Raw genomic sequence first — 16,549 nt, forward strand, 5'->3', positions numbered from 1 at the left:
GCCACTTCTTGTCACAAGAAGGAGCCTAAGTTATGCTTCCACTTCACACCTGCCAATGATGGCATTGACATTATCCTCACTTGCTTCAGATTCTCTGCCAATACCCTCACACAAATATTTTTTTTTGATTGAAAACCAAAGCAATGTATTCATTCAAGATTTGGAGCAGCCTCAGTCTTCATCCCATTTAGGGACCACACATCTCCCTTCTTTGAATCATTTCTATAGTTGAAGAATTCTTTGTTATCTGCTCTTCATTTCTTCGCAACATCTGGCTCAGATAGATTTTTATCCCTGCTTTCCCTGTAGTTCTGCAGTTTCTAACCCTGTAAATGGTAGCTCTCCCGTTTTCTTTCCTGTAGGTTCACTCACTACTTTAATATCCTCTTTCAAGTAGGTATCCACTAGGGTCTACAGTTGTTTTTGACCTATTCCAATCTATTTTGCAGGATGAAAGTGCTATACAGAATTTTAACTTTGGGATTTAAATTAAGTCCACATTCAAATCACTTGAATTTTTAGGTTCTGAAAGCCTTGCCAACCATTTTTCCATAGTTTCTTCATATTTGCCCTCTGATATCCAGGACTGTAGGACTAGATCTATTTTTAACTCTCCTGAAATTTGCAGTAAAAAATGAGTCATTCATCAAAGGTTATTTTTTATAATAAAATTATTTTTTAAAGGACTTTTAATATCCTTTTTATTTACTGAAAAGAATTCTAGGGCAGTTTCCCTTTGAGCTCTTTTGTCTGTTTCAGTAGAAAAACATGTATCGCCCATCACACACAAGAATACCTGCTACATATGGTAGTTGTTTTCCAAATTGTCTGATGAATTAAAGTCTTCTCAAACCCTTCCTGTTATTTGATGTTGATGGAAATCTCTCTCCATAGCCATCCATGAATGTGAAGGTCTATACCAGATTTTGGGGCTTTGTTTATCACTCTTATCCAGTCACTTTCAAAGAAATGTTTTGCTTGTACCATCACCTTTTCTGTCTTCTCAATCTACTACTTCATTCATTTCTATGAATAATTAATAATTAGTGGTTAGTACAAGTACTACTCCTACCTTCATTTTTCTCTTCAATCCCTCTAGGTTAGAGGACACAAAGAGGAAAAAATGGCTTTGTGGCTGGCCTTAGCTCCTGGCTTACTTGTCTTCATAGACTAGGTGTGGTACCTGGGAAATGTGTCTCTTTCCATCTAACCACTTTCTGGAGAAATCAGCCAGAAACTGAAGAAGTTAAATGCATATACACGTACACATTTAGAGTTCTGAGCAAACAAAACCCAAGAATGTTAAATAGATTTGCATTTGTTGCAAGTGGGAGAACACACCTTAGAGTACATAAAATACTTGGCAGCCTATCAGACACATTGTCCTCCAAAAGACATTTGTATGTTCTCTGCGATGGGGAAATCCTGCAAAAGGATCAACAGGTACAAAACCAGCACAATGATTGTTGGCTGTTCCCAGACTCATCCAGAGAGAAGTAACCCAACCCTGCAGTCAGTAGCACTAGAAGGAACAGCTAACAGTTCCTGAGTTGCAGCAGGTTCTAGCAGGATCTGCAGTGGGAATGATGTCTGGCAGCAGGACAGAGCCAGTGAGGTTGAGAAATTGATAGGCACTATGTCGAAAACAAAAGCCCTACAAGTATCTCTTGAATATTGCTGTTGCCTATGCCTACTTTAATGTATGTCTGTGAGATACATGGTTCTGTAATTAAATTTATTTACATTTCTGGTATTTAATTTCTGGTTTATATTTACTTTAAAAAAAAAACAAACAAAAAAGAAGAGCAAAGCTGAAAGAAGAGCTTAATTCTGATCTCCACCAAGTAACAACATAGTCTCCTGCTATAGGCTAAGAATAAACCAAGTGAAGCCAAGTGTGGAACACAGGTGGAACATATAATGAATTAAGTTACTGACCCAGTCAGTCCTCCTTTCTTCCTCCTGTATCTTCAAGGGTGAACCTGGAAATGAGCTGCTCATGGCGGGTACCAGTAGTCAGGAGAAGGGTGCCAAACCACAACACAAGAAGAGCTGTGCCTCATTAAGTAGAAACCAGAAGGCAGTGAGGAAATAGACTCAGAGCCAGCTTGTGGGACTTTTTGCCACATCTTAGTTTTTTGGCCATGGTGGGTAAGGTTTTTGCCCGTTGAAGGTTGAATGTGTGGCAGCTGAGGGACCCTGGGCCAAGGCATCCAGTGCATCCATCCTACCCACGGGGGCCACAGGGAAGCCCACCCATTTTCAGGTCCTGGGTCAAAAGGTGCAGGCCTGGTACACTCTATTGCACACGGAGCCATTGAAAGTGACCCTCCAGCATAGCCTGAAGCAGAGCCCTGACCAGAGCAGAGGGGTGGGCGAGAGCAACAGGGCAGAGGCACGGTGCCAACCATGCCTTCGATCGTCCCCGGCGGCATGGGGGGCGGCACCGAAGGCCGTCCCGTTCCCCTTGCAGGGCTGAGGGGGACCGTCGCCGTCGGGGGACTGCAACCGGTCCCGCGTTAGGAAGAGACGGTCGCCGGCACCGGGGGCCCCGCCTCCGTCCCCCGCTGCGCTCCCCCGCGGGGCGGGCCCGCAGGGCCGCCCGCATCCCGCGGTCAGCACTGGCCGCAGCGTGGAGAAGAGCGGAGCAGAGAAGCCCAGGGAGAACGATGATGGCGTCGCCGCCCCCAACCGCGGTGTCAGGTCCGCTAGCCGTGCTGGACCCCACAGGTGAGCCCCGGCACACTGCCCCGCCGCAACTTTCCTGCCCCGCAGAGTGAGTGGGCCCCAGGGAGGGAGCTACGGGGGCCCGTACAGAGCCCGGCGGCTGAGCGGGAGTGCGGGAGCCAGCAGCCAGTAGCATGGACGGGCGGGCGAGGCGAGAGGGAAGCGACGGGCTTCCGCCGGGGAGTCGCTGCTGCCTCAGCGCTTTAGGTAATGCTGGAAATGAGTAAGCGGGGGAGAGTCTGCCCGGGCAGTGTCCCGCAGAGTGGCGGGCACCGGGGAATTTCAGCCCGAGGCTGTTGGAGTGGGTCATGCTCTCTTTTTTACTGAGGTGTTTAAAAATGCCAGCTCTTCTTTTGAGGTTTCCGCCGCGCTTGATGAATCACTGTGCTGATGGTTTAGCATGAGAACAAATAGCTTTGTACGGGATGCTAATAGGAAATTAATGCAAGAGTTTTCTTTTTCTGTGTGATGGAAATGGCCAGTTGCTGGAGCAGGTGGAAGTGTCGGAGTGGGGTGCGAAGCTGGCGTGGGGCAGGCGGGTGGCCGTGGTGGGGCGTGCGGCGGCAGCTGCGGACGTGCTTTGGGGTAGCTCGCGTCCGAACTGGGTGGCAGAGGGTCTCCTTTCTCGGCTTGTGCTAATGTAGTGGCTTGCTGCTCGTACTTACGGCGTGCGTCCTGAGAAATAAGCATGTGCGAAAGATAGTTCGCTATTCCAGTGAAATTCATTAAAGTCAAGAGAAAAAACCAAACACAAAACCCGAACTTATTGGTAAGAATAATAGTGTGGTGTTTGAAAGGATAAACATAGACTTTGCTATGTATCCAAGGATCTTAACAGCCGCTTAAAATGTATTAGATCTTAATTTTTCTGAAACTTGGAAGAAAAATGATATTCGTGTTGAAAAGGTAGCAGTGGAAGATATGCTGTAACTTAAAAATGTTTTCAGGTGAAAAGCAGAAAAAAAGAAGGATCTGCATGCTAGCTTAAACGAGTGATTAGCTGCTCATTAAATTATTTATTAGTGAAACAGTTGCTGCCAAAGCAACGAAGACATAGTGATACTGCATGATGTCACTTACTACAGCTATACTATATTGTGTAGTAGGATTTCTGGGGTTTGGGTTTTTTCGGGGTTTGATTATTTTTTACTAGACTCGTAAAAGGGCACAGCAGCATTTCCTATGGTCTTGAATATATAACACACTCATGGATTCTGCCTCAACAAATTAATAATAAAGATAAGAGACAGATCTGATAAAAGCTGCTATCTTATGGATTGAAACGAATGCTGTTGCATCTGGTTTAATTAGTTCAGCACTCTGGACAAGTCAAGCATTTAATCAGAAAAGGAAAGTAATCACCAACAGCAGGTGTGAAGATGTCTTTTAAATCTCTCAGTTCATCACATTTAATTTTGGGAGGCAATGTAAGATTAATTCAATTTCACTGCCATAAACCATTTTTGAAAATACAGAATGAAAACTGTAGCCAAGGGAGAGATGGCACTGAAGTGAGCAATGTGGTAATTAAAAATTACTAATCTAGCTCTAAAGATCTTCCCTTTAATTGTTGCTCAATAGCTGCAAAGCAGTGAATACCTTTGATACGAAGCTCCTTTGTCTATGGTGAATTTCTAATTAAATTATCTTTTACCTACAGTTAATGCCCCTCTCTGAAATGTGTCACAATTTTAGGTACTATTTATTAGGTAATAAAAATGTACTGGTTTTACTGCTACAAAACTTGCCTCTTGTATCTATTCTCCTGTTAGGATCCTGATATATGTTGAGCTGGGGCATTATTTGAAGTAAGTGTTTGTATTTAGATCACCTTAACTAGACCAAAGAGGAAGGTATGAAATTGTGTGTTGCTAATATTCAGAAAACATAATTGTAATCCCAGCAAATTGGATCCCTTCAGCCATTCTGTCCATGCCAAAAATAATTCCACACTTCTTAACAGACTTTACAATGTCTGAAGGTAGATTTTTAAAAAGAGTGATGAAGTTAGCAAACTAGAGCTTCTGAGGTCTGAATATAGACTTTTGTTTTGCAAGGTTGAGACATGCTTTTTCACTTTATTCTTTTTTTTTTTTTCTCTTGAACACATTCCATACCATGGGCATGTTTCATTGTTAGTTTGTTTTCCTCTGAAAATCAGCCTTCCTTTCTACCAGCAATCTGGTCTATACCCTCCCCAAAACCCATTCATTTTCTATGGTCTTCCTCCAAATTGAATTTATCCCCCAGCCATTGTGAACAGAGCACTGTGAATACAATTTTGTTTCCTGCAGCTGATGAACAGACAAAAGATTTTGCTGAGTCCAGCAGAGCTTGGTCTTCAGCAGGTATTTTTTCTGTTCTGGAGTATGATGTCAATTCCTCTCCTCACAGCACTTTCTCTGTCCCAAGGAGGCATCAGTCTAATGTCTCTCCTTCTTGTCCTGACAGCATTCTCTTTCCTTCCATTGGGGCAGCAAGGCAGAGTGGCTCAAGCAGGCACTTTGCCTGATAGATGTTTAGCAAGCAAAGCAGAATGTTTCTGGGACTGCTCCTTTACATGCACTATGTAAGTCTATGCCAGGCAGAGCACCAGGCAGTGTTGTGGAAGCATCGTTACCTCTCTAATTTATCTCCCAATTTTTGCTGTAGTGCCCACTGCCGCAGTATCCAAACTCAGTTATTACTTAACTGGCCAAACTTGCCAAAGAATATTGCCAATAGGAGGCAATAACATTTTCATGCCCTTTGAGCCCAGGCTCAAGCTAATGCTAATAAGGATATGACAAGAAGATTTCTTTCTACAGGCTTGCTTTTTGGTATGCTAGAGATAAGAATTTGAAACTATAACTAGACTGTGGTAAGCTCCATAGTAAGAGTTTGTACCTTTCATACTGAATCGTTGTTCAAGGGAATAAATGTTAAAATTGTTCTGAGAGGCACTTCAGTATTAAAAAAATGGAAATCTGATAGCTGTCATTAACTATCTTCTGCAGTACAGGAATGTTGGTGCTGGAAGAAAATTCAGTCTAGAAATACTGACAGCAATACTTCTTCTGCTCTTAATTTAACCACTGTTCTTGTATATGTCTTGTATATAGACTGAAGAGTCTAAGCCCTGCCACAGAGTGCCAGAGAAGAAGGGCTGGCCCCTCCCTGTGCTGTGGGCAGGGCTTCTAAGTGAACAGTCTAGTGCTGGGTTTTGGCTTGTATGTACATTTAAAACAGATCAAAAACACTGCATGGTGACTGCTACAAACAGCAGTAAACAAAGACTTGAAAAATCCTGGGAGCCAATGTGACCAAAATAGCAGAAAGTAGCTAATAGTAGGAATCCTTTGCAGCTGTAGCTTTTTTCATCTGAAGTTTTTATACTGCTTTACAAATATTACTTAAACCTGGTCACTTTTGTCATGCATTCATACACATTTTGATAGGTACAACAAGCATTTTTATTGATGTGACTAGAGAAACTGAGAAAGTCAGAGCAGAAAATAATTTAGACCTGATTTCTGCCCATCTTCTCTGAGCATGTAGCAGTCTTCGAGAACCAGGTCTTGAGTGTATCTCATCTCTGCTCCAGAAGGGCCCTTTCCATGCTCTTGCCTGTAAGTCATCTCTCCTAAGGGTCGAGTTTATATGTAATTACACATAGTTACAGGATTTTCTGAACAGGAGTATGAAGAAAAAAGATATGGTTGGATATTTGTCTCTGATTTGAGTTGCAGATAGTAAAAGATCAATGAATGTGAGAATTGAAAGGTATCACATATGTAAGTGCTTTCTGCTGCATGTAAATTTCAAAGCCAGAATGTAATTCAGTCAAAAAAATTACCTGTAAATAATTATATCATTTTCTGTTTTATCTCACTAAATCCACATCATATTTACTCCAATTACAAATGAAAACACACTTTTCCAACGACATTTTCCAGCAAACTCTGTCTGGAAAATCAAATTCATGTAATCTTTTTTTGCATGTCATTATCGATAACCAAAGGCTTGGAGGACAGGTCTGACTCTTAGTTAATCTCCATATGATCTAATTAACCTTTGCCAGTGCAGGTGTTACTTGAGCAAAATGTGGCTTCTCAGTCACTTTTCTGAAAACTCCGAATGCCTTTAGAAACACTGGCCTGGGAAGCATCTGTCCCATTTGCTTTCAGAAAGTCTGTGTTCATCTGTCCCTTTTTTAGGGTATGTCTATGTTACAACTGCAGTTTCATAAGAGTGGATATGAGCACACATACCCAAGCCACCTTTAGTCTAGTTGTCTTGTCATAGAACCATAGAATCATAGAATAATTCAGATGGGAAGGTTCTTCAGGAAGTTGCTAGTCCAATCTACTCAAAGCAGGGTCACCTGTGAGATCAGACCAAGTTGCTCAGGGCTTTTTCTAGTTGAATCTTGAAAATCTTGATGGATGGGGACAGCACGACCTCTTTGGGCAACCTGTTTCAATGCCTGATTGTCCTAATGTTGTTTTGTTTGTTTTTAATTCTTATACCCAGTCTGAAACACTTCTTGTATTTCAGTTTATGTCCACTGTCTTTTGTCCTCCTACTGTGCATTGCTCTGAAAAGCCCAAGACTGTCCTCTTGACAACCACTGCACAGGCTGAAAGACTGCTCTTAGCCCTGCCAAAAGCCACCTCATCTCCAGGCTGAGCAAGCCCTGTTCCCTCAGCCTCTTGTGATACAGTGAGTGTGCCAGCCTCTGACCTTCTTTGGGATCCTCTGTTGAATTCACTGTGATTAACTGATGTATTTCCCATACTAAAGCCCCAAAGCTAGGTGTGACACTATACATGGCCTAAAAAACACTGAATAAAGTGGTGTCGTTACTCCTCTGATGCTCCAGCTAATACAGCACAGGTTGCTATTGCCAGGGCGTGCTCCTGGTTCATGTACAGCTAATTGTCTGTCAACACCTCCAGGTGTTTTTCAGCAGATCTGTCCCCCACCCTGGCAGTACCTCACCTGTATCATTGCAAGGCATTGCAGCTTTCTTTGCTCAGGACTTTGCATCTGCCTGTGGGATTCTGTAAGGTTTCTGCTGGCCCATTTTTCCAGCCTGCCTAGATCCCTTTGAATGGCAACCCTGCTCTCCAGGCTATTGACTAAGCTCCCAGTTTTGTGTCATCTGCCAGGTTCATAAGCAGGCATGCTACTGCTTTCTCCAAGTCATCGATGAATAACGTTAAATGGCACTGATCTCAAGACAGACTCCCATGGTACTCATTACTATCCTCCATCCAGAGTACAAGCCATTAACCACTCCCTCTGAACCAAATAATCCAGCTAAGTTTTTTAACCATCTGCTTTTTCAGCCATCCAGGCCATGACATCTCAGCTCAGTTATGAGAACATTGTGGGGTGCTGTGTTAGAAACCTTGCTAGATTTAAGGTACAAGACTGCTCCACAAGTACAGTTATTTTGACATAGCAGGCAGCTGGATTGGTCAGACCTGATTTGATTCTGGTAAATCTATACTGACTGTTGTCAACCACCTTTTCCTTGTGTGCTCAGAAATGTCTTACAAGCGGATTTGCTCCATATTTTTGGTTCCAGTCTCCCAAGAACCTACATGAGCTTGACTTGCCTGTAATTCTCTGAATCATCATTTTTGGTCCTTTTAAAAGATAGGTGGAGTATTTGCCTTTCTTCATTTATTCAGGATTTCTTGATCTCCATGACTTTTCAAAGATGCTAACTTGCTGCAAGGACATCAGGTGTTATTTAAAATCTGGTAGATTTATTCAATGAATCATTTTAGTTTATGGGAAGGGTAACTGATTTGCCGAGTTGCAAGTCTGAAGTTTGCTTCCCCCTCTTGGCCGTGTGGACTGGCTTCATTGAAAGAACTGCCTTTAACCCCATACTCTTGGCAAAGAACTGGTTGATGATGATGATGAAGACCCTCTCCATTTTCATGTCCCCTATGACCCTCCATGGATTAACAGGGGATTGTCAGAGGCAGACAGCTATGGCACAGTTTGGAGGGGAGATGTCTGGAGAGCTGTGTGAATGACTTCTTGATCTTTAGTTGGAAGACTTTGTACAGGCAGGTATTAGAGACTTGTGTAAGCTCAATAGATGATAATTGTTTCAGTAAAGTTACTTACATTCCATACAAAAAAAGGAGTATGGATTCATTTTGGCTGGCTGTCCTACTGGAGAAATGGACAGCAAGTGCACAGATCTTTGTAATAGTGCATTTATTTATTCATTGACATTATTTGACTTGGTTTGCAAATATCACTCAACTAATCTGTTTTTTAAACTGTAAGCATTTAAGAGTTACCCTGACTTGAAACTGGCCATGTTACTCAAGTGACTCATTGCAAATGGCTTCTGCTCTCTTCTTGACTTTCCTGTGTTTCCCCTGGTTTTGCTTACAGCAGCAGGCTCAGGCTCTGATCTGTACAAGGCTGTCTTCTCTTCCCTACTCCTCCCTGACCAGGGTTGCTGCCTCTGGAATTCAGTTCAACACCTCAGCCTCTGCCGCATCCTGAAGCTGAGCGCACAGGCAGCTTTGTGAGGCAGCAAAGGGGAAAAGCATTGGCCCTGCACTGTGGACACATTGTGCTCATGCTGGAGCTCTGTGCTGCCCAGTTGCAGCCTGGGGTAGCATTTGGCCCAGTGCTCCAGGGATGATCCTGCACACTGTTGCCTTGCCTATCAAAGCAAAACTACCTGAAGTGGGGGCCACAGTTTGATCAGTTTGAGTGCCTTTTGTTAGTTAGGGTCAGTATTGAAAGCAAATTAGTTAGTAACCTGTGGTTGCAGCTTAGGTGTGCCGCCACAATAACAAGGTTAAGTGGCTTGAAGATGGCTGAAAGCAGTAGATGAGCCTGCTGTTTGCTGGTTTTTACTTTCGGGCATCTGAATCCAAATCCCAGTAAGACTGAAAGTATTTCACTGAGAAGCTACTGTTTGAAAAGGTAGGCCCATATGTCATTACCTGATCTATACTACAGGTGTGCTTCAGAGATACAGAATGGTTTGCTTACCCTAGTAAACATGAAGAGCACATTAATTTTCATGATAGTATGCAGAGCTTCTGCTAATCTTGTTTGAAATAATTTTTTTTTATGTTCTGCCTGGGCAGAGTCGAAATGGCACTTCACATAGGTAAGTGTTTAAGACCAGCAGAATCTGACTTATGGATGTGAGCAACACTTAATTATAAACATTACAGAAGACAAAGTGTGATTATCATTGTTACTGACTTTCACCTTGGCTTAATAAAAACTGTTCGCATGCATGTTCCCAATGTGTGTGCATTAAGCTATGCTGAGGTCTAGCTAACTCTGTGGTTTTTAATTCCTTTTGTTGTTTGCCAGCAGTTTTCCTTCGTGGAAGGACAACAGTAGGTTAACAACAGAAAAGATCAACAAAAGAAAATCTCCTGTAATTTTGTATTTGTTCTGCCATGATTGCAGCGAAAAGCTTTTTTTAAAATTTTTCCTTCACACTCTCTACAGGACAATTTGCAAAGAGGAAGAAGACTTCACTTTGGTTCACAGTCTCTCTGCTTGTGGTGTCTGGTTTTATACTGACCATAGGTCTGGCAGCTACCACAAGAACAGAAAACATAACCGTGGGAGGCTACTACCCAGGCATCGTTGTAAGTAAATAAACGTATTTTAGACTGTGAGGGGCATCCGGATAAATTATTATCAGCTGGATAAAGAAAGCTCTGATTAACTTAAAAAACCTCCAAAATAGTCCTGTTGTATTTCACAGGAGAGAGATGCTCTTTTGTTTTGATCTAGTTCTAGCATTTGATAAGGTAGAAGGGTAAACTGTTTTTCTGAAGTGCTGTAAGGGTCAGAAAGGGATCAAGTTTGCACTGCACATCACTGTGCTGGGCTCGGGGGCCAATGTGAGAACCTGTGCTTGACTTCCCACTGATCTCTATTAAATGTGGGCACATAGGTGATTGGACAGTAGGCATAGGATATATTTTAATGACCTTTAAGAGGTATATAAGATCCTCTTCTGAAATCCTTAGTGTTGTTTTTGCTTTGGGAACAGACTACTTAAATGTATGCCTGCACTGGCACAAGGTTCGAATTGCATCTGCTTCGCCCCATGGTGCCTCTGTGGCTTCTGTTGAAGGGGTGTCCCTGCCAGGCCCTTGCCACTTCAACCCCCATGGTCCTTTCTGATCTCAGAAGAGATTAGTCATGTTCAAAAGGATGGAAACCCCTGCAGGAAAAAAAAAAAATTGAGATACTTGTGCTGAGTTTCAAAAATGAGGACTATGGGCAGCAACTAGAGAAAGGCCCACCTGCCTCATTTGGTCTTCTTCAGCCAGCTTTGCAGAGGGTGCAAAGTGAAGAAAGAAACTTGTTTACTTAAAGTTGGGCATCTGCTTAGGTATGTGACTCCACTGCCTCCAAAATGTAAGGTTCTTGTGCTCTATGAGATGAAATGTCCAGAGAAGAGGGATATATATCTTTTAATGCTGTGCATACATTTTACATTGCCATTAATAATTTGTGAGTCAGAACTGTTCCTCTAAGCAAGTCCTCTTACATCTTAGTGTCATACTGAGAACAGGTCTTTCAGAAAGATAATTTTGGAATAATGATCTAAAAGGAATGGCATTTCAAAAATAGAACAAAAAGTAGTTCCAAGAACAAAAATTTAAAGGAATGAGTTTTCCTTTCATTAAGCTAAAATAGATAGATTAATACTGATAAAGGTCTCTTCTTCTGTAATTTGAACTAAATCTTTTACTTATATGTGTTTATATTTACTTATATGTGTTTATATTTACTTATATTATCTGCATTCATTCCCCAGAAAGAAGTTTCATTTTGAAACTGTTGTCTTTAAATGTAATAAGTAATAAACCCATGTGCACAAAACAGGTTATTTCAGCATTTGATTTCTATTAGGAGTAACACAAGGTGTATTCATTCATCTGAAAAAATATAATTTACTGAAATAGGTTAAGAAAAAAAATATTGGAATCACTGATAACCAGAGAGAATAACTAGATTTTATCAGAACACTTTAAAAACAAAACAAATTAATAATCTCACCCCTGAAGAGGTTGTTGGAACTAAATAATTTTCATAAAATTCAGAATTCTTTTTTACATGCAATGGATTATTGAAGTAACTGAGTGATGACTAATTGTCAGTGTCATCATCACTAGGACACTAAATATCCCAAACATTTAGCATCAGTTAAAGATGCTACACAAACCTTGAATATCATGCTAGAAGCCTAGCCAGAGGTGTATGACAGCAGTTCTGTGTTCCTACATCATTACCACAAGTTACTGCCTCCGGTGCAGCACTAGGAAGTAGACTATTGGATGGTATCTCCTCCACCTTGGAGCAAAATCAACCACCCTTTCAGAATGAGTGGAATGACCCTCAAAAGGTGCTTCTCCTCTCTGTTGACAGTAGAGGGAGCTTAGAAAACCAACATAGCACCGATCCCAAACAATTTTAGAGACCTGAAGCTAGGGGAGTAGCTTCAGCACTACCTACTTAACTGTTGGACTCAAAAGGAAAGAAAGATATTGAAGACAGACAACATTAATTACAGTGAAAAATCAGGTCTAATTCTCATAGAACTCAGTAGTAAAATAGTAGGTGAGGTCTAAACCTTCACTGGTCTTCGGTGAGGGATTTTTTTGTCTTAAAAACCAAGAAGATTAGTCCCTGTCTCACAAATCCTACACATGTGAATAGGACTATGCACTTGCATAGATTTACGTGAGTCTAGAAACATCTGCAGAACAGGGTTTCGGGGCCAGATCCATAACATGATTTGGGTTTCTGCTTAGTTCCCATTGGCCTCAACAAGAGTTAAGTGTCTTGATTTCTCTGTTATCTTTTTTTCTAAAGATATCTTATAGTGGTAGGCATTATCTGTCTTTATACATTCGAAGTAATTTAACATAAAATATTTCTGTATGTGGATGAATTGGCATAACGTTCCACTTTGAAAGCTGTCTGCATTCAGTAGATTACTGCTTGATCATCAGTTTGGGTTTATGGCTGTCTTTGTGGAACAGGCTGCAAATCCAGAGTTGGAACATCTTCAACCTCACTTCGTTATAAATATTGTTTGTACTTAATTAATGTCACTCCTCTATGACTACTGCTTGTATTATTTTCTTTTGCTATTTTTATAATCTTTCAAACAGGAGTCTACAGGGTTCGGTTGTTCCAGTCATCATACTGACCTGGACTCCCAGAGTTCCCAACCTAAATAGCTTGTTGTCTAAACAGAAAAAAACTGAAACAAACAAGCAAACAAAAAATCCCAATGCATACAACCCTAAACCAATATCAATGATGCAGTGCCTTACATCATGATCCCTATAAATGGTTCTGCTCCTTCTGATTTAATTGCTGCAGTTCTGTATTTGCTCTCTCTCTCTTTTTTTCTTTTTCTTCACGTGGATAATATTATTCCACTCTGTGTCCCCTGTGTCAGCCGTTAATGGTACTTTATGGTTTGTTCCCATTGGGATGAAAAATGGGGCTTGGAACCAGGTGTCATTTTGATGTAGTTATCTTAATTCACAAAGTTGCTGTCCTCTGAACAGAGTGTCCTTGCTCATGCTTCCAAGTCTGTCTCCTATTCAGCTGTCAGCATGGATGCTCTTGCACACTTGCAGGGGCGGGGAGGAAGGGGAGAGGGAGTGGTATGATACTGAGTGAGTGAAGTGCTTGCAGGAGATTGACTTTCTTCTGTGAGCAGCTGTGCATAACAGCAAGGAGTTCACAGGCACTGCAAAAGTCCTTGGCTGGGATGCATAGTCCTTAAAAACTTGTGCTTGAAGGAGAAGCTCTGAACCAGTTTCAGAGACTTCATCCCAGAAAGGGGCTTAGATTCCTTAGCAGGAACATCATGTCCCATCCATAGGGTGTGACTGGGGGTGTGTCTGGGCAGGAATAGCCCTAGTGAAGCAGGGAGCAAGGATCATAGAAGTGACAGGGAATTGAGACTGAGGTGACCACAAGGCAGTGGGCAACCAGGCAAGGCTAGAAGGGAGTGCTATGGAAAGAGTCTGTTGACACGAAGTCCTGCTGTAGCTGCTTCTGAATCTATGGCTACATTTGAGGTATGGGGCACCAAGGAGGCCTCTTTTCTCCAAGCCTATGTGAATACAGTGCTGGTCATGACCCCAGGAAGGTCTAATGAAAGGCTAGTCTCAGTTGTTGACACTTTACCTCATGGTAACCACAGATCCAAGGATTTTCAACATCTCCAAGCCTTTATGAGCCCCTCTTAAGTAGGAGGCTTTTCCTGCCAGACTGTTCAACACCAGCACTGATAGGAACAGTAATGCCAACTTACTCCATCATCCCTTCCTCCTCTCTCTCCTGTGATTGTTGGTATTTCAGCTGTTCCATGTTGAAAGTAACTGCACTGGTCCTTTTGGCATTTTAGCAAAGATTGATTTTTTTTTTTTTTCCCCCTGGGATGTACTGTTTAGTCATTAAAATCAAACAAATGCAACTGTAAGGATTTAAACTTGGGTCACACATCTATTTTTTCAGGAAAAATGTCTATGGTTGCCGACAGCTTTGCAACTTTCAGTAAAGATATATGGCCTAAACATGAGTTTTCTTTTGTCCTGCTTTATTTTTGCTTTATAGTTTGTAAAACTATAAGTGACTATGGTAACAGTCAGGTTGTAGAAGTGTGTGTCTATACAGACTTCTGTTTGCTACATGACAAATGCTGCTCTGAAGAGCTGCAGTTCTGATCATTCCCCATTGCATTATATGATTTACGTCCAGCAGTAACTTCTGCCCTTTTCTCTGATCCACCCCAGTTAGCACATCTGTATGACACATTAGCTCAGATGTGGTTGTAATGCATTGGTATGTTGACCAAATGAGCTGACCTCATGCTTTTCTGTTGGTTTTGTTCTTTACCTTAGCTTGGCTTTGGATCTTTCCTAGGGATTGTTGGCATCCACCTGGTAGAGAACAGAAGACAAATGGTAAGAAGTAACAGCTCTTTTTGTTTTCGTTGGTTTTGTATCAGAATGTTGTAAAACCATGAAAAGCAGGGACTTGAAATTGACTTAAAACTGTAGCATCTGCCTCAAAATGTTAGTCATTTGTTTCAGCATTTCTGAGAGAGTTGTTGGAGAAGCATGAATTAGACAATGACTCCATCTGTTCAAGGTAAGGGATGATTTAATTTCTGATAGAAAGAGTCCTGCTGTTTTGTTTTTTACACTGAATTACTTTCTGTTGGTTTAGTGAGTCGAATCGACCCAGGGTAGGATCAGATGAGTGCCAGAGCTTGCCAGGACCATGTAGCTGGGTGGATGGGGAGAGATAGAAAATGCATGGCTCATGCCAGTTTGGGCAGCAACAAGCCACAGCAATCAGCTCACCCATAAGAGGTGATCTTATCCTGTATGAGAAGTTTAAGTCAGGAACATTTTCCTGAAACTGTATGTGTTAAAGAAGAAAAAACCCCAGAGCTCTTGCTATGAAGATTCCCTGGCTAGATCAGACAGGATCTGACAACACCACGTGGTTTGATTTTTAGATTTAGCTTGGCTTTGCAAACCCCTTGCTTTTATTTATGTGAAGAAGTCATAGAAAGTCCTTGGGGCATCCTAGTAAAGGAAGGTGTGCAGGATTGGATTTTGGAAGGTCTTACAACTTTCCTTGCTCTTGGCAAAAATAACAGTAACAGCGTGTCCAGTGTGCACTTTATGGTAGATTAGTTATAGCCAAGTATCACAAAATGTGATTAGCTTCATAATGCATAGCCTTCACTGGTATAAATCAGGAGTGATATTAAGCTCAGAGGAGGAAATGGTGGATTTACTTTGCTTTTTTACTAATGAGTAACTACTTTACTAACAAGTAGTCTGTTGTGATTTCCTGTTTTCTTCTTGTGGTGGGTTGAAAATTTACCCCCCAACATTAAATTTGCCAGACCAGCTCAGTTGGAAGCAAATGGAAGCTGTATTTACAAGCGAAACTACAATCTACAATGAAATGCAATAGATATGTACAAACATACAATATTTACAGCTATTTACAATTAATAAACAGCACAAAGACCCCCCTGGCCAAAGACCAGGGGAGCTGCAAGAGCTTCTCTCCACCTACCTCCCCTTGCCCACCTGTACAAAAGGGACAGGAGACAGAGCAGAGAAGTTAATACCAGTCACAACAAAAGCGATGCAGCCAAGGTCAAGCAGAAGCAAGTTAGTATCTCCCTGCATGAGGAAGCGAGAAGAGAGAGAAATTGTTTTGGTACCACTAGTTTAAGTCCTTTATCTTTCCACTGGGATTGTTTAGAATTATCATTATTTTATTTTTTACACCCAATAGTGATTTATTTGCGTTTTACTACTTTCTGCTCAAGATCTGTGAAAAAATTTTAAAGGCATAGCCTAAAACTACTGCACTTCTTTATAAATGCTGTCTTGGTCTCACCATTTGTAGGTGAACTTCTTTCATAATATCACTTTTTTTTGTGCACTGCCTTTTAGTTTCAGTGAGGTATTTGCAAGTATTCTCCTGTGTGTAACTCTTGTTTCTAGCTGGGTTTCCCAGAGGAACAAGATTTATAAAGCCGTGATGTTTGTCTGGGTCTTCCTATGTTCCCCATTCAGTTTCAGGTGAATTCAGTAGGGAGGTAGAGAATTAAAAGCTGTGCAGTTCCTTCAAATTTCATGAAAATTCACAGGTGGGTAGAGGAGAGAATAATAAATTCATTCCCCCATGGTGGTCAAGGCCGCAATGTCAACTCACCTCTTATTTAACACTACAGAATCCGAATGGGACATGACCTGTAAGACAAAAACCT

General features: G+C 41.6%; 1 protein-coding gene across 1 annotated transcript in view; it reads left to right on the plus strand.

Moving 5' to 3' along the window:
- The first annotated feature begins 2,669 nt into the window (after positions 1 to 2,669).
- TMEM255B (transmembrane protein 255B) overlaps positions 2,670 to 16,549 on the plus strand; it is a 67,502-nt gene continuing 53,622 nt past the window's right edge. Inside the window, exons 1-3 of the mRNA XM_054388660.1 lie at positions 2,670 to 2,730; positions 10,216 to 10,358; positions 14,652 to 14,714. Of these exons, the coding sequence (XP_054244635.1) occupies positions 2,670 to 2,730; positions 10,216 to 10,358; positions 14,652 to 14,714 (267 nt within the window). The remainder of the gene's footprint in view (positions 2,731 to 10,215; positions 10,359 to 14,651; positions 14,715 to 16,549) is intronic.

Source organism: Indicator indicator, chromosome 1, assembly GCF_027791375.1.
Source record: "Indicator indicator isolate 239-I01 chromosome 1, UM_Iind_1.1, whole genome shotgun sequence".
NCBI classification, from domain to species: Eukaryota; Metazoa; Chordata; class Aves; order Piciformes; family Indicatoridae; genus Indicator; species Indicator indicator.